Source organism: Micropterus dolomieu, linkage group LG16 (assembly GCF_021292245.1).
Source record: "Micropterus dolomieu isolate WLL.071019.BEF.003 ecotype Adirondacks linkage group LG16, ASM2129224v1, whole genome shotgun sequence".
NCBI classification, from domain to species: Eukaryota; Metazoa; Chordata; class Actinopteri; order Centrarchiformes; family Centrarchidae; genus Micropterus; species Micropterus dolomieu.
Window position 1 is genome coordinate 13,661,725 of NC_060165.1, and position 21,449 is coordinate 13,683,173.

General features: G+C 40.5%; 1 protein-coding gene across 7 annotated transcripts in view; it reads left to right on the forward strand.

Annotated features, from left to right (window-relative positions):
• The window catches only part of wnk1b (WNK lysine deficient protein kinase 1b), a 104,446-nt gene extending 85,638 nt beyond the window's left edge, over positions 1 to 18,808 (forward strand). For 2 of the 7 annotated variants that reach the window (XM_046072328.1, XM_046072332.1), the window contains 14 exons: positions 2 to 321; positions 396 to 481; positions 1,285 to 1,341; positions 2,699 to 2,782; positions 2,883 to 2,916; positions 3,033 to 3,100; positions 3,599 to 3,886; positions 4,011 to 4,282; positions 4,671 to 4,746; positions 4,840 to 4,969; positions 6,001 to 6,198; positions 11,431 to 11,603; positions 12,058 to 12,114; positions 12,486 to 18,808. In XM_046072328.1, the coding sequence (XP_045928284.1) occupies positions 2 to 321; positions 396 to 481; positions 1,285 to 1,341; positions 2,699 to 2,782; positions 2,883 to 2,916; positions 3,033 to 3,100; positions 3,599 to 3,886; positions 4,011 to 4,282; positions 4,671 to 4,746; positions 4,840 to 4,969; positions 6,001 to 6,198; positions 11,431 to 11,603; positions 12,058 to 12,114; positions 12,486 to 12,923 (2,281 nt within the window). In that variant the 3' untranslated portion in view covers positions 12,924 to 18,808. Of the gene's footprint in view, position 1; positions 322 to 395; positions 482 to 1,284; positions 1,342 to 2,698; positions 2,783 to 2,882; positions 2,917 to 3,032; positions 3,101 to 3,598; positions 3,887 to 4,010; positions 4,283 to 4,670; positions 4,747 to 4,839; positions 4,970 to 6,000; positions 6,199 to 6,658; positions 6,752 to 9,694; positions 9,737 to 11,430; positions 11,604 to 12,057; positions 12,115 to 12,485 lie in introns of all 7 variants that reach the window. The other 5 variants (XM_046072334.1, XM_046072329.1, XM_046072333.1 and 2 more) reach the window with 5 other exon arrangements.
• Positions 18,809 to 21,449: the final 2,641 nt, after the last annotated feature.

The following is a 21,449-nucleotide window of genomic DNA, read 5'->3' on the forward strand; positions in this document are numbered from 1 at the left end:
GGTGTGAGGCATCCATTGATTCCCAAGGCAAACCGGACGACATCCAAGTTCTGGAGAAGAAGCTGCGGTCACTCTTCATGGACCTCGGTGGAGGGGTGCCATCGTCCCAGGGAGACATCTTAGCTGCTGACCCTACCTCCGGAGCCCACGTAGCAGGCACCTCGTCCCCGATTGGCCCCTGCTCTACCTCCAGCACATCTGTCACTGCAACTGGCTCCAGCCCGCCAGCCAATCCTCCTCAGCCCCCCACCACCCTAGCTCTGACGTCCCCTGCTCCAATCCAGGGCCCTGGAACACCAATCTCCACCCCTGCACCGATCGGTAGGTAGATGACTATGTGTTACTGCATGTGTGCTAGTGTCAGTTAACCTGTGTTTTAATAATGTTGCTTACAGACTTCATGATTTCAGTTTCTACAGTCATCCCTGCTTCATCCTTTGGCCAGACCACTCCATCCAAACCCCCCTTATCCAGGGCACCGGTGAGTGATCCAGTTTAGCTGTAGACAGCAATACTAGTGTTTTAGATCTAGTTAAACAGCAATTGTTGTATAATTTATTCCAATCTGTGGTCAGCTAGCAGACCAGTGTTTGCTTTTAGGAGAAACTGCCCAGGTAATTCAGTGCTGCACCTTTAAATGTTAAAAGTTACAGATAATTTAATCTTAGAAATTACATGTGTTCTAGGGCTGTACTGAATGTCTTTTTTTTTTTTTTCAGTAAGATTTTCGCATAAAGTTTCGAATGTCTGTTATAAAAAAATCTTTAATTTTCAATTGGAATAAAGTGAATAAGCGGATGAAATTAGAGACTATACTAATTTCATCTGCTTATTCACTTTATTCCATATTTTGTTACGTTTTTTTCTTTTCCTATTTTGTTAAGTACAGGAAGACTGAATAGAATTTGTTGGTTGTTATTGTTTTATGGAGGTTATATTAAAAGCACAGATAAACACAGCTACAACCATGTGGGAAAGAACCATATTGCCAGATTTTGTGTGAATGCATGCAGCTGAAGCCACGCATCATCCTGTCCGCTGTGCTTGAGAGTGTGTGTGTGGTGGTGATGGTGGGGGGGTGTGTTCATATCTTTGAACTAGTTCATATATTTGAACTATTCTGTGCAGCCCTAATGTGTTCCAAGATGTTTCCACTCACTTTCCTTAAAACTCATCTGGCATGGACATTTCTTTTAACCTTCTCCACAGTGGACTCCTTTCTTATAACCTCCTGTACAAATCTCCCCCTCTGTCTTCTCATCACCTCTCTTTCTCTGGGATTAGGCCAGTTCTCCTCCTTCAGAACTCCTGCCATCTTTCCCTGGACCTTGTCTAACACAGGTGTTTTTTTGCTCATTTGAGTTCTATTTTCAATGCAATGCAATACTGTATTTATACTGAGCCTCTAATGCTTATGATTATAATTCCATGTCATATCTCTTTTTATATAAATAGTACTTCTGCTGTGCAAAAAGTCATTTCATCCATAGTGCATATTTAATATTTTAACAACTAGTGAAACTTAACCATGTGTCCAAACACTGAGAGGAGATACAGATTACGTTATGTCCATCATGAACCCCTCTCACTTCAAAAGAAGATTACGTTTTAAACAACTGAATAAGTGACAGCAGAACCCCTCTCAGAACCCCTCTCACTTCAAAAGAAGATTACGTTTTAAACAACTGAATAAGTGACAGCAGAACTCAACAAGGGAGAAGAATGTAACATGAAGTAGATACATTAAACTAAAAGAAATGCCTCTAGTTTTACTCTAAATGGTAACGGCTGATTAAGAGAAAGGGTAAGGGACATGGAAACACCGTTGGACAGAGAGAGACAGAGGTGGCAGTTGTTGTGGCTGAGAAGGCTGCCATTTAAAAATAAACTTTCCATTTAACCACTGAAAAATAAGATATGACTTGTAGCTCTTTCATGAAAAATCTGACGTGCCAAGACATTCACTTCTTGTCCCTTATATAACTCTCACGGCCGAGACTTGTCCTGTTTGATTAAGTTAATCCTGCTGTAGTCGAAGTTCGCAAGGGATTTGATTTTTAATGATTTCTTTTTTAATTGCAGTTAAAATGCTGAGGAGAACAGAATACCTTGTTAAGCCCGCTACATCACTTTACCTATCTTTGTGTGTGATGGAACAGGAGAGGGGTCGTCCTAATGTCTACACTTTTTTTCTAGACTTGATGAAATCTGAATTCTGCACCTTGTTACTAATTGGACCAAGAGATGGGGATCTATTATGTGTTTGATTTTGATGTCACAGTTGATTGGACCACATGAAACAATGCAGAGCTATGTGTAGCTATCAGCACTTGGCGAAATGGTTGAAATCATTATCATGAAATTAATAAGGAAATTTTTTGATTTGTGTCATGATACTTCAATTATATGGACCTATAAAACAATCAAACCGGTGTTCAAATGAATGAATTGTCTTCCACTGTTATGCATTACATCGGACCAAACTCCTATTATACTTTACACATATGAGTAAAACGTAAACTTGAGTTAGCTAATTTTGTGACTCTTTTAATTACATCTGCTAAATGTCGAAAATAATATTGAAATATTGTCCAGCCCTACTAGCCATACATGTTTGCTTTTGGCTGATCTGTGCTAATCGACTTGAGTGACCAAGCCTGTGTGTGTGTGTACTAAAAGTGTATCTGTCTGTTTCCAGTCCCAGCAGCCTCTGGAGGACCTAGATGCTCAGTTGAGGCGAGCACTGAGCCCAGAGACGGTTTCCGTCAGCGCACACCCACAGGTACACAAACACGTTTAGATATTATTCTGTTAACTCATACTGTATATACTGTTTCAAGTCAGTGACCGCTCAATACATTTTCTCCCCATGCTGTCCCCAGGCCTCTCACAGTGGCATGCCTTCAGTGGGACAAAGTATGTATATTAATACATTTATAAATATATAATATTATTTTAATATAATTGAATGTCTTTGTCTTTATGTAAGTATTGTATCCATCTGCTGAATATTTGTTACATCTGTCTTTCAGTTCCCTTCTCTCTGGAGGAAGAAACTGTGTCCTCTGCTGGTCCTGCAATTAAACTGGGAAGATTTCAGGTAAGATTTATCTCGCACTACAGACCATACATGAATACCTACGCATTTCCTTTGCCGTGGGTCTAAGGGTAAAGGAAGGGAGATGTAGAGTGAGGGAGTAAAGTAATAATAAATGTAGCCTGTAATGAAATTAATGTAAAATTCATTTCAGGTTGTGAACACTTCTTCGCCTTGATTTGTTGCCTTGAAGTGAATTCCCCCTGACGGTTTCTCTGTATATTTAAATTGAAATTGTTCACACTTATTACACAATGTTTGAAATACTGTGTCATGAAAGTTTGAGAAGTATATTCCTTACAGGGATAGTGTGAGAATCTGTTCAATTACAAAATCTGGAATTTTATAAAACCTAGAGGTAATACAGGGAATGGTTGGGAAGATCATGGAGAAGTCTTGGACGTTTAATGAGGAAGAAAACTTGCAGAATAGTTAAAGGGAAACAGCTAATTAATGCTGTATGTCTGTCTCTCTGTTGCATTGACCCTTTTCCCTATTTAGGTCTCGTTGGCTGCTGAAGAGCCTCCTGTCAAACGCCCGGCCTGCACGGAGTCTTCCTCCACCACCTCCTCCTCCTCGTCTTCTTCCTCCTCATCCTCCTCCAGTCTCTCCAGTCCGGAGAATACACTGCACAAGGAGTCCTCGTCTCCTCTGAGAGGGGGAGGAGGACAACGAGGAGATGTAGTGGACGGACTCCCCCAAAGGACTCTGGGAGGGTCTCACCACCCCTCCCCCCTCACTTCACCCTGTCCCTCCCCTAAACCCACCACTACCATTGGACGCTTCCAGGTAATTCCTGTTTCCTGTTTTTGATCTCTGTAGTAGTGTAATGAGTGAGGGGTTTGTTGGTTACAGGTACTACACTAACCTCCACTAATTCAATATTTCATCCAATATGTTGATATTTTTTCAGGTTACCACCAGCCCCGAGGCCCGTGTTGGTAGATTTTCAGTCAGTCGTGCCCAGGAGCAGAACCTTGAGTCCAGGCAGACGCCTCCCCCCGCCACCCGGGCTACTAACGGACCCAGTGATCCTGGTCCGATTTTGAGTCCAGACTCCACTCATAAAGCTTCGCTGCCGAATCTAAACAACAACTCCTTCAATAACTCCTACATCAGCAGTGACAATGACTCCGAATTTGAGGATGAAGACTTTAAACGGGAAGTCAGCCGCCTCAGAGAAAAGTAAGTTATCCCTTCCTCTCACAGAAAAGACTGTGTCTGTTGTCAACTCTCTCTCCTTGTACCTCTTCTTTATTAAGATTAACTGCTTTGAAGAAAACCAGGTTTTGCTCTCGTCTTTCTTCTCCCTCTGTACCCACAAAAATAGCTTGTAGTCTATGCTCTGCTTCTCTTTTCTCCTCTTCCCTAACCCTCAAGAGTGAGGTTAACCACCCACTTTCCTTCATTACTTCTTTCACTTGCTCTTTTCTTGAAAACGGATGTTCAGCGCTTCCTAGAAAACTAGACCCTCCACCTCTCTCCTTGCTTCCTCACCCTCATTATCTCTTGCTTTCCTTTGCCTGTCAATATTTTATACTCTATATTTTTCCTCTGCTCTTTTTACCACCAGGCACATGCGTGAGATTCAGGCCCTCCACTCCCGCCAGAAGGAGGAAATTGACTGTCTCTTTACCAAGCTGGGAAAGGTAATTCACCTTGGTTACATCTGTGCAGAAACTATAAATGGCATCACATGTAGTACGTAACAAGCAACCATTCTTCCTTTGGTCTTGGTGTAGGTTCCTCCAACTGCAGTGCTCCCTCCAGTTATAGCCTTGACTGGCAGAAGGAGACGACCTACCAAAAGCAAATCCTCTAAATCGTCCAGAACCAGCTCCACGCACAGCAGCAAGAGTCCATTACAACCAGGTAGGCTCTTGTTTAAACATTTATTAAAGTGTTGGTTCATCCAAAGACCAAAGAAACATAATTTCTTACTTACTTCTAACTAAGGCAGTGATTACTTTTATTTGTCCAGATATCCTTCTCTAAGATTTCTGCCTCCACCACAACACAACAGTGATGAATAGACTTTGCTCATAGTACTAAAAATAAACACGTAAAGAAATACAACAGCAACATTTCCTTTCAGAAACAATGTCTCGGTCACTGAATCCGATGTTAAAATGTAATTTTACCAAAAACCTTATAAACATTGCTTAATTGCTAATTAGCAAATGTTAGCTTAACACATTAAAAATTACCTGCTAAACATCAGCATGATAGCATTGGCATTGTGAGCATGTTAACATGTTGACGTTAGCATTTAGCTCAAGCACCGCTGTCCCTGCAGAAAGAACTGCCTCACATAGCATTCTAATTAAATTCTAATGCTAAATTAAATTCTTGAATGTTGTGAGAAACACAAATGAAATTCCATTCACTTCACCAAAACCTGGACAAATTTATCCAAAAATACAGCAAAGCATAGCATAGCTAGATACCACCACAGGAAGGAAATATGTCTTTTTTTTGTAATTTGATTGTACTGACCATTTAACCCTGCACCTCTAAACCACCAAAATATTCACCTTAATCTTAAGTCCACTACACTGCAGTATGGTTAAAACTTTTACCCTAACGTTACACCATCTCTGTGTTTATGCATCCGTGTGTACATATGTGTGTGTGTGTGTGCGTTTATCTGCTTGGTTACACGTGCATGTGGGTGTACGCTGGAGCAGGCTCGGAGCTTGAACATTTCTGATTGCTTTCCCTGTCTGTCTTTCTGTGTGTGGTTGTGTGTGTGGGGGTGTCTATGTAAATGTCTGGGGTGACGGATATCTCATTTGTCCGTTATCTTTGTGTGTGTGTGTGTGTGTGTGTGTGCGTGTCTCTGGTCTCTGTGGTGTGTCGTTCCTGCCCTGTCCTCTCCTGCCTATGCCTTATGCTATCCCCAGGCAGCACTTTATCCGCCCAGAGCGTCCCCACCATGTACCCCGGCCAGCTGGCTCTTTTAGCCCCAGGAGGATTAGCCGATTCGGGCAGCAGTACTCTGCTCCAGCCACTCAAACCCTCTCCCTCCAGCAACAACCTGTGTTCAGCCTACACCAGCGAGGCAGCGCTCTCTGTGCCCAGCCTATGTGCTCCCACCCCAGGTAGGCATGCCACTGTGAATCCCAGTTTGCAACAGGCCTCATCAGCTTCCCCACAACATAAGAAATACTTTGCATACAAACACAAATGCATGCAGTTGGTTTGTCTTCACTCCCTCACAATAAGACACTTGTTGACACATATTTTTCTGTCTTTCTCTATCTGTTTCTCTCTCTGTGTAAAGCAATGTGATGGCTAACTGACTGTTACATTCTTTGTATTTCTTCACCTGTGTCTCTTTCCTTCCCTCTCATCTATACCGTTTCTATCTTTCTCTTGTTTATCTCTATTTCCTTCTTCCCTGTTTTTCTCTGTCCTATTATTGCTCTGCTCTCCTCTCATTGTCTCTCCCTTTGTCTTCTTCACCTCTCCCTCTCTCTACATCTCCCTTCCTTTCTATGCACCTTTCTTGTTTCCTCATCTCTACTCTCATCTTTTTCCTTCCCTCCTCCCTCTCTTCAGGCTGTGTAAAGTTCAGCTGGGGTTCGGAGCGTTTGGCCTTCAAGCCTGGCAGCAGGAGGACGCGCTTTCTGAGTACGCCCTGCTTGGCTCTTTGTGTGTAACGCTTTATTTCTTTGCTCTTCTCTTTTTACCCCTCATCCTTACTTACTTCTGTTCTTATTTTTTTTACTCCTGTATCTGTCAAGTCACGGTCGTCCTGTCTTCCCATGGTTTCCTTCTTTGATGGAGGAAGGCCCTCTGCTTCTGATATCACCAGTGTCCTGCAGAAAACTGGTGTCGCCAAAAAAGTCAGCTTTAGTAGAAAACCTTAATTCCCCCAGGCGAAAGCAGCTGAGCATGCAGGCTTATACTTTTGCTCACCTTCACACCTGTCCAACCCCTTCTCACTCTCAAGTCAACACATATGGACACATGGTCAAGACCCCTTGGTGTCAGTTTGTGCCGCACCGGGGGAAGTCCTATAGTGTAATTTTTGAACACTAAACATAGGTGTAGTATATAAATAACTGAAAATTCAGGGTAAGGAGGTGGTTGGGGTGGACAAAGAAACCGAACTTTCATCCAGGAGACTGGTGCTTGTTTCCTGTCTGAAATAAAAAGTGAACATTGATTGTTTTTAGTTAAGTTACTTAAGTAACATTACTTAACATATGTAAGTTAACCAAACCATGATGTCTTCCTTATCCTAACCAAGTAGTTTTGGTGCCTAACCTAACCAGATTGCAATGTTTTGTAACGACTAGTTTTATTTTAAATCGGACCGGATGTTATATATGTATTATTGCTAACTAGACCAGACGTTGCATATTAATTATTGCTAATGTTAATGTGACTGCGGAGCCCTGCATCCAAACACAACGCTAGAGGGGTCTTGACGAGTTGGGAATGAGAATGTGTTCACCTGAGAGCTTTCTCGCTGTAGCATGTAGGGGTATAAGTACCCAAAATGATGAGCCAAACTAACTTTCTAGCTAAAATCAGAGCCATTAAACTAGGTTTGCTACCTTCCGTAGGTAAAAATAGCAGTTACCTGCTTATTACTCCTTATTTTAACTACTACCTTACAAGCATCCTTATTGTATATGTTGGAGAAAAACGGAAAATCAAAGATAAGAGCTTACTGCAGGACACAGAAAGTTAGCACAATGACACCCTAGAGCTTCTCATAGTCATCTTCACTTACTTTTTAATATTTTTCCCAAATCTCTCTATCTTTTAGTCAGTTTTCTTTCTTTCTTTCTTTCTTTCTTTCTTTCTTTCTTTTGACATAGTCTTCCAAACAAATCATCTCTTATCACATTCAGTGCCCACCTTTTGGCTGCGCCAGCATTGTCAAAAATAAAATAATGGCATCATAATTGAAAGGAAGGACACAGCAAAGTGTTTACTGTCTAAAGTTATGCTTTAAAAGGCTGGCATCAGAACAAATTGCACTGCCTTTTTCATTATTACCTGTTAGCTATCTAGAGGCCATGTGATATGTACCAGCCAAATCACAAATCAGCAACTGTGATTCTATAACATAAAACTTATTTACATCAACCAGCACCATTAGTATTGCAGTGTAGTTGAATATTGCTAAAGAAATGCTTATCAAAAATGGTGTTTGGTTTCATGAAAAGCTATAGGATTATAATGTCATATGTCATAGCCATTAGTGCAGTATAACCAGAACTGGTTGCATAAACACAAGTACTTGAGAAAGGGACTGGTTGACAGCAGTTAAAATGCACATTAATTATGCTGCACATTTACATTTTAGTCATTTAGCTAATGCTCCATGGCAACCTCCTAACAGTCAAATAAGCTTCTTTGATAAGTAGCATTGTAAGCAGCTGGCAGGATTACAGTCATACTGTACAACATACAGTCCATTTCATCTCTAGTCCTAATAAGTTAGAGATAGATGATACATTTTGTGCGTGTGTGTCAGTCTGAGTTACAAATCCTGACTGCTTCTGTTTCTAACCTTCGCCTCTGTAAAAACAAGCAGGCTAATTAGGAAAGACAGTTGAGACGACTGACGATTTGAGATTTCTGCCATACAGTTTTTTTGTTTTTATAAGGAAATGTAGTCTTTGTTTTAATTAAACTTGAGTAATTGCAATGACTGATTTATTTATTTAGTTTTTTATTTTTATTTCATTTTTTTCCGTGATAGAGAAATTGTTTTTCTCTAATCATATTATAATCATAATATGTAGCTTTAAATGTTTTTTGCTTATTGAAGGGATGTTGCTCTCTGAACCTCTGAACCCTCTGCAGCTCAAACCCTTTTTCTCCCTCCCTTACTTCCCTCACTCCCTTTCCTTACACCCCTCTCTCGCACCTGTTCCCCTATTACTGCACTGCCAGGAGGGGAAAGAGACAGACCTGGGTCTTTCTTTTTATCATACCTTTACCGGACGAAAAGTGATGTAACATTGGCATTATGTTCATTTATGTAAATGACCTTTGATATTAGCCTGAAAGTAAGACTGAACTGCCAATTTCTTTCTATTTAATCGCTCAAATCAGAGATGTGTGCAGCAGTTCAGAGGTCTGGAAACGGGGTGTATATGTATATATGAATACCAATTTGGACCCAGTTCTGGTGTGGCCCTGTGAGCTGTAGAGAGGACAGAACCAGGGGTTGGTTACCCAGAAGCATCTTCAAGCCAAAGCAGACTGCAGCAGTGTGCAAGGACAGTTTAGTTTATTTTTAAACACAAGTATTATCTTCAGTCTTTGGCTTCCTTTGTCAGAAGAAAAAGCATATTTGCTCGTCGTTGATACAGATTGCAGCATTGTGACTTGACATCTGGGGTCAGCCTTTCTCATAGTGCAGAGAACAGAATTTAAACCAGTTCTAACTTGTGTGACAGGTACTGATCTCAGTGTTAAGATGTTACTGGGCAACTCAACCCCAAAGTGTTGACTACTTTGAAGTTCAGATAATCATAATCGAATGCATTGTGTTTGATTGTCGGGTGTTGTGGGCGGGGTTTAACTCTGACTCTCTCCCAATCCTCCAATCGTTGTCTTCCGGCCACACAGGGAAGATGGTGAAAAAAGTCTGCCCCTGCAACCAGCTCTGTAGTAACTATCTCTCTTTTTGGTCTTTCCTCCCTCCATCCATCCCCTCTACCATCCTTGCACTTGCCCCCCCTGCGCTTCCCCCTGCTCTTAAATGCCCTTTAGATTTAATCTGCCAGATTTGAGATCAGTTCAATTCAGTTATTTCGGCGACTGTGACTCACAGAAGCATTGTATTTTCAATTTTGATAGTAAAGGATCAAATAACACCCAGTTTAAAGACTGAAATGACTGAATTGACCAGCCATCACAGATTCAAACTGACAGTGCATGCACCCGCAAGCTCACACACACGTTCACACACACTAACACACCTGAACAGCTATGAGTCACTCTGCCCCCCTCCCTTTCCTCTCCTCCCTCGTCATGTCTTGAGGTCTTGACTACATTGCCCAGAATTCCATGCTGCTGCAGTCAGTCACGACTCAGCGTCTCTTCATTCTTATTTTCCTCCATTTTATATAGCATGACATGACAGTTTTTGTGAACTGTATAATATAGTTTTTACTGGCTATTCTCTGCATATTGTGTCTCCTCTTGTGTAGAATCTGAAATGAACAGGTCATATAAACCGCTCGTTTTGTCAGCATGGCTTTGGGATCCCTTTTCCTACAAATGAAATGCTTCAGATTCTTGTACTTGTTACTATAGTCGGGATTTAAGGTATAGTAAAGGAATGATAATACAGAAAGAAAACTTGTTAATTCTGATGTTCTCTTTTACTGGTCTGAACGATATGATAAAACTCTGTATTTGTGAAAAATACACGTGCATATTGTCAGGGCCGTGTCTGCACTATCGGTGATCCAGATTTGATTGAAGTGTAGCCTTTAATTCTGAAATTTTGTGACAATATCTAAACCAGAGTGGTTGTAGCAAAGCACTGAGCTATTTTATAATCTTCCTCCTTTCACCTCTCAGCTTAGTTTCCTGTTGGCCTGGCAGAGGCATGAACATGAGGAAGTTCTATCTTGGAACATGCTATGATGATGGCACTGGTATTATAAAATAGCCAATGTTAACTTGAACAAAGGCTAGATGTTACAATAGCACAGCGCTTAACATAGATTGCAGACACCCTGGCCAGTTTGCAGTGTGTGCTCAATTTGCTCTGAAGTTGATGCTCAGGGTTGGCAAATGCAAACTACCAGCAGAGCTTGAGTGCCATCTAATGGTCAAAAAGTAAACCAAAACACAAGGCCAGTGGTACACGGGGCAACTGTGATCAACAGCACGACTGTCTCAGCACTACCTCTTTTGTTTTGGGGCATCTTGTGGGTGAATGCTGCTGGGCATGTCAGCTTAACTGGTTGCCCAGTGTATCACTAACCTGAATCACAGAGATTCTTGAGAGAACCTAGATTGACAATATTTAGTGATATATTCTGAAACAGGTTTAGTATTTGTCAGCAAAAGTGCCCATGTTCTGTTTCAAAAGGTTGCTCTATTGTCATAGTTTTCTCATGATCCCATCTGTCATCATTATTTCCACTATTACAACTTAAACATTTAATTCTATGACCATGTCGACATGCTGACTTACCCTAAAACTCTGTCCTGACCAGCCTCTGTCACGTAAAGTCCCTTTTCATAGTCAACACAGGGAGAGCTTTCTCATTCATTCAGATAACGTCAGTTAGCATTTCTAGTTTGAACAATGTCTCATGTCCTCCGTTCTTCTCCGTCTCCCTCCACAGGGACTAACAGCACCAATGCCGTGAGTGGTTCAGGTGGTTTGGGTCACAGCCAGGGGGGTTCTCAATACCTGCCCCCCAACATGTCAACCCCCCACCAGAGGAAAGGAACCTTCACCGATGACCTTCATAAACTGGTGGACAACTGGGCCAGAGATGCCATGAACCTCTCACAGGTGACTCACCAGTTCCTGTATTTAGTTTACAAGACAAGAAGATGGATAAAGGGAAGGAACTAAACTCTAAATGGTAGTTTGTTAAAAGCCAAAGTGGTTGGTAGAGTAAACAAACCTCAGCCAAAACCGGCTGGCGTTTGGCTGATGATATGTTTGTCCTGTATCCATTTGGCACTGTGTGTGTGTTTACATTGACCAAAACATCAGCTAAGAAAAGAAAGGGAATGTAAATTAGTTTTGTGGAAGATTTCTGTTTAATTAAATAATGTGATAGTGAGACTTTTATAAAAAATTAGGGCTTCGAACATTCCTGAAGAACCATTTCTTTGTATTTTAGTAATTGGTTCTTGAGGTTTAGAAAGTAGCTGTTTTCAGTAATTATCCTTATGCAGTTTATAGTTGAGTAATGTAATGTACAGGTGAGTAAATGTAACTAAATATGAAACTTTTTCAGGGGAAGAGGAGTGCCAAACAGTTGCAGCAGGCCCCAGCACAGGGACACAGCTATGAGGTTAGTTTAAAAATATACCACATCACATCATGATCAGCTCACCCAGTGCTTCTATGATGAAATAATATCAACTAGCCCCAGGTGTCTCAATTAGTAATTTCATTAATTACGGTTTTATTTTGGAACATGCACCACAGGAGCCCAATATTGACTAAATTGATAAAAGTCTTTAAAACTAAATTTCACACTTGATCTCTCAGGACAGGACTTCAGATTGAGCTAATAATCCAGTAGATGCCCAATTTGATGGTGCAAATTCTTGAACAAACTTGCAAATGATAAAATCACAAAAATCAAGTGATATCTACTAAATTAAGTGTCTGCATGAATAAACTTTTAAACTCTTTCTTCACATGAAATCTCCACCTCAGGTTATCCAGTCAGCCAGTCTGAGTAGGAAGTACTCTGCTCCCAGCCAGCTGTGTACCAGCAGCATTGGAGGTTCAGCCCACCTCCCTACTAACGCCACCACCGCTACCTCTATGGCCACTCGCAAGGGCTCCCTGTGCCACCCCTCTGTCTCCTCCACTCCATCTCAACCCCAACCCCAGTTCATCAACTACACCCCAACCGCTGCCTACAGCGCACAATGGTCCGGTCCGGCTCACGGCCTGTCGACCCCACACCAGGGCCCAGCACAGCCTGGGCCTCTGCTGGTCAGTACCTCCCAGCCCCTGGGTCCCTACCCCACCACGGTTGGTGGACAGGGCCAGATTTCCGGGCAGGGGCCGCTCCAGGCTTTCCATCTGACCAACACTCTGCAAAAGTCGGTCAGCAACCCAGGAGGACCCAACCTGAGGACCACGTAGGGCTGGGGGTGAGGGCTGGTTTGAATCACGGCCCGACTGGACTGGACAGGTGTGGAACAGAGTGTTACTTGGGCTTGATCGGCCGGAGAGGATGGAAGAACTGCAGGAGCGTGGTGAGCAAGGAGTTTGAAGTGACAGAAGCTGACCTGTTCAAGAGGAGAAAAGAAAAATGGAAAGGAAGAGGAGAGAAGAAATCAGGAATGCGATGTGGCCATCTCCACAGTTTGTCACATAACCTCCCCCTCTGCTGTGTTTGACTGTGGGCTTGTAACAGCTGGCCAAATGCTCAAGGATAATGGAAAAGACTCATGAGTGCAATGTTAAAAGGCCAAAGAGGTTGTGACAGGATGTGGGATTGGTGTTAATAACTGTTTGTGTGTAAGGTATTGTGCATAGGCACGCTCACACTTGTTCCTCTTCAATTTTTAAATTGATGAACAACTCTAGGTCACACCATCACCCTTGTGAGATAGTGGAGGGGAGATGTTATATCAGGTTGAGTGCGGGGGGGTTCACACAGCACCTCTTAAAAGCGTATAATGCTGAAGCTTAAAGTATTTCTAACTTTTAGCTCTCGGAGTATTAATCCTTAAGTTCTCATCGAAGACAGAAACATGCAACAATGCAGTTTTCCCAAATTTAATACAGAAAAGACTTTGGCATTCTTTAAAGAAGTAACTGGTGGGTACAGAGGAGAGCATGGATGGCCATCGCGTTAGGGTTGTCTTTCTAAGTGGTCATTGTCAACATCAAATGATGCACAAGAGGGCTGTATCACTCTGAAAGCAAGCAGTTTATCTTAAGTTCAGAAATCGTTTTTTTTCTTCAGTATTCAGAATTTGAAAATTTTCATTCAAAGCACAAAACAATCCGAAACAAATAATACGCACATTGAGAATTTGAACGGCTGCAGCTGAGCTGACCTCGAGCGTGGTTTAGAGTATTGTTCAGCACTTGGCGGAGTTTTGACTCGTCAGCTTGAGAAAATTTCTGACTTCTACGACCTTACGTGTCTTGTTCCTCCCTTGTTCTGACAAAGCATTCAAACAGATGGAGAGAGATGGAGGAGAGAAACTAGATGAAGAGGGAGGGGAAGCATGAGTGTTTATGTTAAATAACAGTCAAACACCTCATCTGTTTCATGTTCCACTGCTTATTTTAGGAACATACTGGCTGTGTGCACCACTGCTACAGTGCTGACTGCACATTGACAGATGCTTCTGAACACCAAACACCTCTTCACCATCACGACTCCACCTCTTCCTCCATTCCTCTCTCCGCCTCTCTGTTGCCATTTGAAGCAATAACAGCAGAAACCTTTCAGAGGGGGGGATAAAAACCCAAACATGAGAGAACTCACCGGAAATAAGTGGCCTTGTTATCAGAATAATATAGAGTCCCTGTACAGTTTGTGTCTCCGTTTATTTTTTAGAATGTCAGCTATGATGATTCCATTTTGTTGTTTTATTATGATTTTGTTTTGGTGGTTTTGTTTTGCTTGCTGCCCCCAGCAAGCACACTCTCTCACTCACACACACACACACACACACACACACACACACACACACACACACACACACACACACACACAGAGTGCATGAGACATTCATTTAAATACACATGCCTACATACACACACAGTCATGCACAGACTTATGTAAATACACGCGCATTGTTGGACGCGTAGCAGATGTTTAACAGACATAGTTTCAGAGACTAATGCCTTAGTTCTTAGTTTCATCATGAGGTTGGTTTCAACAATTGTGTTGAAATGATTGCAATGTACATTATTGTCATAATTATTGTTGTTAATGATTATTGTTCTATTTAAAAAGAAACAAAAACAAGAACATGTTCTGTCGATGGACCTGTTATATGCGCACATCAGTGTACGATGTGGAAACACTGTGATTACTGTTGTTTATTATTAGCAAATGTTGTTGGACAACATTAGTTTTAGGGTGAAATGTCAGAAATTAAAAACAAAAGCATACAGAGAATGGTTTGGGGTCCTTTCACTTTCAATTCACTGCTTACAGCAAATGGATTCTCATCAAAATGTGAAAATTTTAAATCCCTCTTTTCAATAACTGTCCTCGCAATCACTTACTGAGGATGTGATCCAAAACAAATGCCTTACTAACAACTAATCGACTGCAGTTTCAGTTCATCTTTAGAACTGATTGAATTGAAAGTCGAAACTGACATCCAAGCCCAATTATAAAGACAAACCGGGGTGAATGGCAGGATAGATATTTAGATAATAAAGTAATGCTAGCTATTTTTTTCTTAATACAGTTCTTGTATATCAGACACTTTAAATAGCCCTCCTCTTCCCTTTCTCCCTGGTTTTGTTAGATGAATGTGAATGTATAAACCAATGGTGTCCATTTTAATGTACTTGAAAAAAAGGTCTCTCTTTTATTTCTTTTATTTTCACATTGTTTCTTTTGCTTTCCCCCTCTCCCTAGAGCCTCTGGTTAATACTGGAGGTACTTACTAGTGCCTTGCATCCTTCCTGTTGCTTGTTTCGTTGTGGGGATTGAGGACTTGGGTTAAAGTAAGCACAGTTGACAGCAGATGTGGAGAGTTTTGGGTGGTGTCACTTTGAAGTCAGTGGTGATGATGGTGGTGACTGGACTTGGTGTTAGTGGAGAAGGCATGTAGTATTTTTGGTCGAGATGCAGTAATAATAGTTGTTTTAGTTGTCAGCTGCCGCTGTGTGCGCTATAGCTGGTTTCTGGTTAGTTCTCCTTGATTTCAGCTAATTGAGAGTGTGTTTTCCCCAGGTTGGATTTAAAAAATGAAAATAACTGTTAACAAGACAAACTTAGCTGAGAATTGGTAGAAAGATGAATTGACCTTAACTCTGCTGCCATTTAAGCCAATGAGATTTACCACTTAAGATTGAAAAAGGCAGCATTTGATGTCAGTGCTGTTTCTGGGAGGTGACTCCCATTGCTGTGCTTTACATACACGTGAGGTTACACCACAACATGATGAAAGATGAGCCGAACATTAGTCTATCATTGCCTTTTTTTTTTTCTCTCCAGTATTTAAAATGTAGATATTGGGGGATATTTTTCTGGTTTTAAGCAGGGAGTTACTGAATATTGTATTTGAAGTTTGGACCACTCTACTTCAGAGGCACTGGCCCAGGTGCAGGATGCTTTCAGTAGAGGACACATTGTTACAGCGAACAAAAGTTACTGTCTTTTAATGTTCTTTTAATTACAAAAACAAATGATGATGCTATGACCTCTGGATTAAAAAACATCTCCTGCCCTGGTTATGAGCACAATTTGATTATTATTCAGTGAATAGTGAGTGCAGACAATTGCCACATAGAAACAGCGCACTCTGTTTTGTTTTGCTGAAAGTACTATATAAGGCACATCTTCTATATACTTCACATGGATTTGCAGTCAAATGACCACAACGTAGTGAAACGGCAGCCTCAAACTGAGCAGAGTGACTATAGAGCCATGACCACATGCCCAAAAAAATAATTACCATGAAGTAGTTATGCAATTACAGACTTTAAAGGCCCTGAAAACTTTATAAATATTTTAGATATATCATATTTATGGTAAAAAAAAACTGCAATTGGTAGTAAATTTTTCCCACTGAGCCCCACCCACTTCAAATCAGTGAGAGAAAAAGAAACGAAGAAATACAGAAATCTCTGATGTACAATAACCAAAGCTGTCCAAACTTTGGCATAAAATAGTGTTTTCTTGTAGGGACCCATCACTCGTAGAAAGAAGAAAATATTTTTTCAGGGCCTTTAAGTGTTAACAGCAGCGTAAAATAAAAAGTATTAAGAATCAAGGAACATAGGCTGCGAATGCTTACAGCATTCACACTCAAATATACAGACTCCAAAGATGCATATTATAGAATTTGATTGATTTTTGGATCGCTTGTAAGTCATTGGCTAATCTTCCAAGAGTCCACAAACTCCACATTATAGGAGCCATCTTGCCCCTTAAGTCTAGCCCATTGTTGTCCAATTTTATTTTGCTATCTAACCTTTTTATAATCAAAAAGCCATTACGAGGCCAGCCGAACTCTACTGTCTTTTTAACAGATTTGGCTGGGAATGCCGCCTCCTCTGAGAATTGCTGCTATCGGACAAAAATAAATAAATTCTGCTAAAGGTATGAAAACTGTCTCATCCTTTCCTATTCCCACTGTATGTATTCGAAGCTGCACCATTGGGGTTTAACAGCGTTTAATAGTCACAGAAATCACTATGTAAACCAAAAATTAAAAAAATTTATATTTTAACATAAGGGCATCAGACTGCTAGAGGTGTTGGTGGTGGTGATAACGGCAGTGGTGGTTAAAATGACTGTGAGCACAGCGGTGGTTATGATGATTGTACTGGTGATGATGGGGGTTATGATGATGAAAGTAATGTTGATAATGGACTTATGGTGGTTTTAGATTCAAGGCTTTGACACCCTGTCCTCTTTTCTTTCTCATATCTGGTACAAACTTTGACATTCACTTAAAAATGTCTTCTTATTTTTTGCTGAGAATGGGTGTTCTGGATTCACATAAAAACACAAAAAGGTAACGCGTGTGTAACGTTTGTACAAAAACCCTGATTGCTTTTGCCTCTTTTAAGAGAGATTTTCCATTTCTCATGAATAATAATGCAACATTTTTTTTACTACTTGGCAAGTTTGGTTGAAGCTGTGAATAATCATTGAGCCACTTTGCTTAAGTTCTGGTTATGATCATTCTGTTTATCATGATCTGTTAAAAGAAGTCAAACCTTTAATGATGCCACCAACTCAGTGCCATTTGATGTTTTGTCAGTGGAGTGGAAACATCAGAGATAAAGAATTAAAAGAGAAAATTTAGTGTATTTACCTGCTTTTACTCACTGGAGCTGTTACATTTGCCAGGTAACAACCTGGATTTTCACTTTGCCATTGCTCGAGCCTCGGATGATTTCCACTGTAGGAGTTTGATAACATTTTGCTGTGTCTCCACTTAGGCTACTTTCAATGGATTGCAATGCAATATTATTTAATGTTACAGTATGCTATCAAGCTCTGAGGTTGCATGCTGTAGGGCTCTTACTTTATTAAAGCTCTGGAGTTAAACTAGGGTGCAAGTATTTTAAAGAGTTGGAGTGGAGAACTCTTACTGTGAAAGGCTTGAGAGTTATCTAGTGTGCAGGCACTCTTATTGTGAAGTTACCTGAGGTTCAAGTAGGATTCTCTTTCTGGTGACACACTTACAGTGTAGCAATAGATGTTTTTAACTCGCTTGCATTAGATTCAGTTTCTGTTTTGACAGTTTCAGGACTCGCTAACCTTTTTATGCTTTTTACTGTAGAAGTGCCCACATGTAATATATAAAAATGCCTTTCAGTGCACCAACAGATCAACACACACACATACAGATTCATTCAGTTCAATTCTCCTTGCTATTTCGTGTAGCTTGCTCCTGTGGAATTATGTCGAGTCTCGAGCACAGCAACAGTTTCTACAGACTGTTTGTCTCAACGTTTTAATTATGTTTTTGGTCTCACTGATGCTTTCATGTTTTATTTTTTATTTCTCACTTGTTTTATCAGCAGTTTTAATGTCTGTAGCGGCACCTAACTAAATTCAGTGTTTTCATTTTTCTGTATCGTGTTTGACATTGTACAAAGTTATTGGATTAAAAACATACAAGGATAAATGAATGAAAGAGAAAGCAAAATAAAATACATGTAGGGAGTCATCGGCAGCCTTTAAAGGTATGTTTTGCACTAAGTATAGAGTGTTCAAGCTTCATATTAAAAAAACCTTGCGCTTTGCGCTACAATACAATGAACTTTGTTACTTTATTTGTAAAAACTTAATAAATAAAAGTTGTTCAAATGAATTGGGGAGACTGGACTTTAAATTATTTAAAGATAGGAATTATGTGTTATCATGTCTCTCTGCTGTTAATGATTTGTGGATATTAAAACATAATCTATTTAACAGGCCTTTGGGTCACCATGAACCAGAACATAAAAGATAGACAACGACATGGACACAGTCAAAGTTGTAAGATACTCTGCATTTGAAATGTGTTTGAAGACTTTTCAAGACCTTTTATTTTAACCGTTTAATTTGATAAAAACTGCCTCTGAATCTGCATCAAAAAAAATGCCAAATACCACAAATGTTTATGCCACTGGCATACTTTAACCAAGTGGTAGAAATGGCTCAGTCAGACTGAGTTGAGTACAAAAGATTTTTCACTCCCTTAAAATAATTTTGTCAGCTTTTTTTCTAGACCTGATGCAGTATCAGAATAACTAACCTTTGCCCCAAATGTAAAACATCACCCCATCATATCACAATATGGTCAGGTTTGTCTTTTCTCTGAGCAAAATTAAGACTCAACAAAGAGGTTCCCTTTTGTTGCGGTACCCGTCCTCTCCACACGGTGGCAGAACTAACCTTGATTCATTATATAACCTGTATCCATCCATCCATTGTCAACCGCGTATCCTGAGTACAGGGTCGCGGGGCTGGAGCCAATCCCAGCTGACATCGGGCGAAAGGCGGGGTACACCATGGACAGGTCGCCAGTCCATTGCAGTGTATAACCTGGATTTACTGTATAAATTGGTCTCCTTCCTGTTTTCCACACCATATTAAACAGCTTCTTGCTTCAATGCCAATCAGGAAAACAGCTCGTTGTGAGGTGTGAATCCGTGCTTATTATCTGTCACCTTGGATACAATGAAAATGATATGGTCAGCCCAGAGGAAAAAGAGAGGCTTGAGGAAGGAAGGGAGGAAGGAATATGATACTTACCGGTACATTATAACAATAAATTTCCATCGTGCAGTTTTCCTGCTATGACATGAATACTGCACTGCAAAAAAAGCACACTTTGAGATTGGGATATTAATCTGCATTGAGCTTTAAAAAAAACCAACCAACCAAACAAACAACAAAAAAATATATATATATACACACACACACACAGTATGCTCCTAAAAATGTCTTTGCTCTAAATGTTTTTATTTTGAGGACACTTTTACTAGTCCCAGCTGTAAATAGCAGGAAGTCATTTAGAACTTAATGGCGTGTAATCAGCTTGATAAGCCTGAATATAAAACTCAGTATTTAATTTTTTACAGAGTAGGGCTTTTGGTTTACAGGCTACTGTGAACCACTGCAAATGCAGTGTTTGCAGGTGAACTCGCACAAGATGCAGAGGTATGATTTCTCAAGTTTTTTTATGTTCAGTTTACAGTTGTTGCTGTTCTGTTCATGCTTTAAGAAAAAAACAAACTTCCATTATCCACAGTACATAATCACAGTTTATTTTTTATATCGTGGGAGAGTCACAACCAGAGAGGATGGAGGTCAAATGTGTCAGCCATGAGGTGAAACCAAACCCACAACTTCACACACACAAACTGTTCACAGCACGAACTAAAGGTCACATTCTCCTTTCAACACAGATCTCCCACACATATCTGGCTTCTTTAAATTTTTGTAGCCAGATGAACACACCTAGATAAGTGCAAATTATATTTTCTTACATGTGTGAACTTTTCTAAGAGGCAGATCACCACATGCTGGTACATTTTGACTGTGACTACAACCGATAATAGTATGATGCTTTTCTGATTCATGTATTGATATTCCTTTTGTGATTCCTAGTTTTGCAGGACAACTGCAAACATTTAGGGGTCCTGTTTGGCTGGGGAATTTTGGCAGTTAGCTTACACTGTGGCCCAAGGACAAGAATGACCTTGCTTACACCAGAATCAGAGGTGAATAACTAAGTAACAGTCAGTCCAAGCACTGCTGAGCACTTAACGGAGCATTGAAGACAAAGAAGAAATCAGCAGTGGTCCTTAGTTGAAAGAGGTCTACTATTCATTGACATGTAAGATTACTGTTGTGGGAATTAAAAAAGTTATTGTTTTTTAAGTTAAAGAGGAGAGCAGAGATGAATAAACAGGATGCAAATGAATCTAAAAAAAATCAGCTTAAATATTTTTTATGTGTGTGCACAGTATGTGTCGCCTCCATCTATTCATCCTTCTGTCGTGACCAATTTGTAGACTTACATGATAGTGGCCTTTTTTTTTCTATGGCAGAATGAAATGAGGGGGGGGGGGGGTCTTCAGATGTCATTGTGTGGGAGAAAGGGACAAATGTACAGACTGCAGACGGAAAGAAAAGCTAGTTCTGTGCTTCAGTTTATGTAACACAAATAAGCTGTACAAACCATTTCATGGTTTCCATTTCTGTATGTAAAGAATGAGTGAATATGACATTCAGAAAATTTCAAAAAAGGCAGAAAATTATAAGCCTTGAGTTGGATCTTTTGCCTCCTATTCATGTTTTAAAATGTCTTTGTAACTGACTTGAGCCCAGTTTTAAAGTTGCCACATGTATAGCATATTAGCATTAGTAAGTCACATTACTTTTGGAGTACGTTTTGAATTACCATAGAAACATAAAACACTGGCTGAGAAGATTGGTATCCTTTAGCGGATTCCACACTGTAG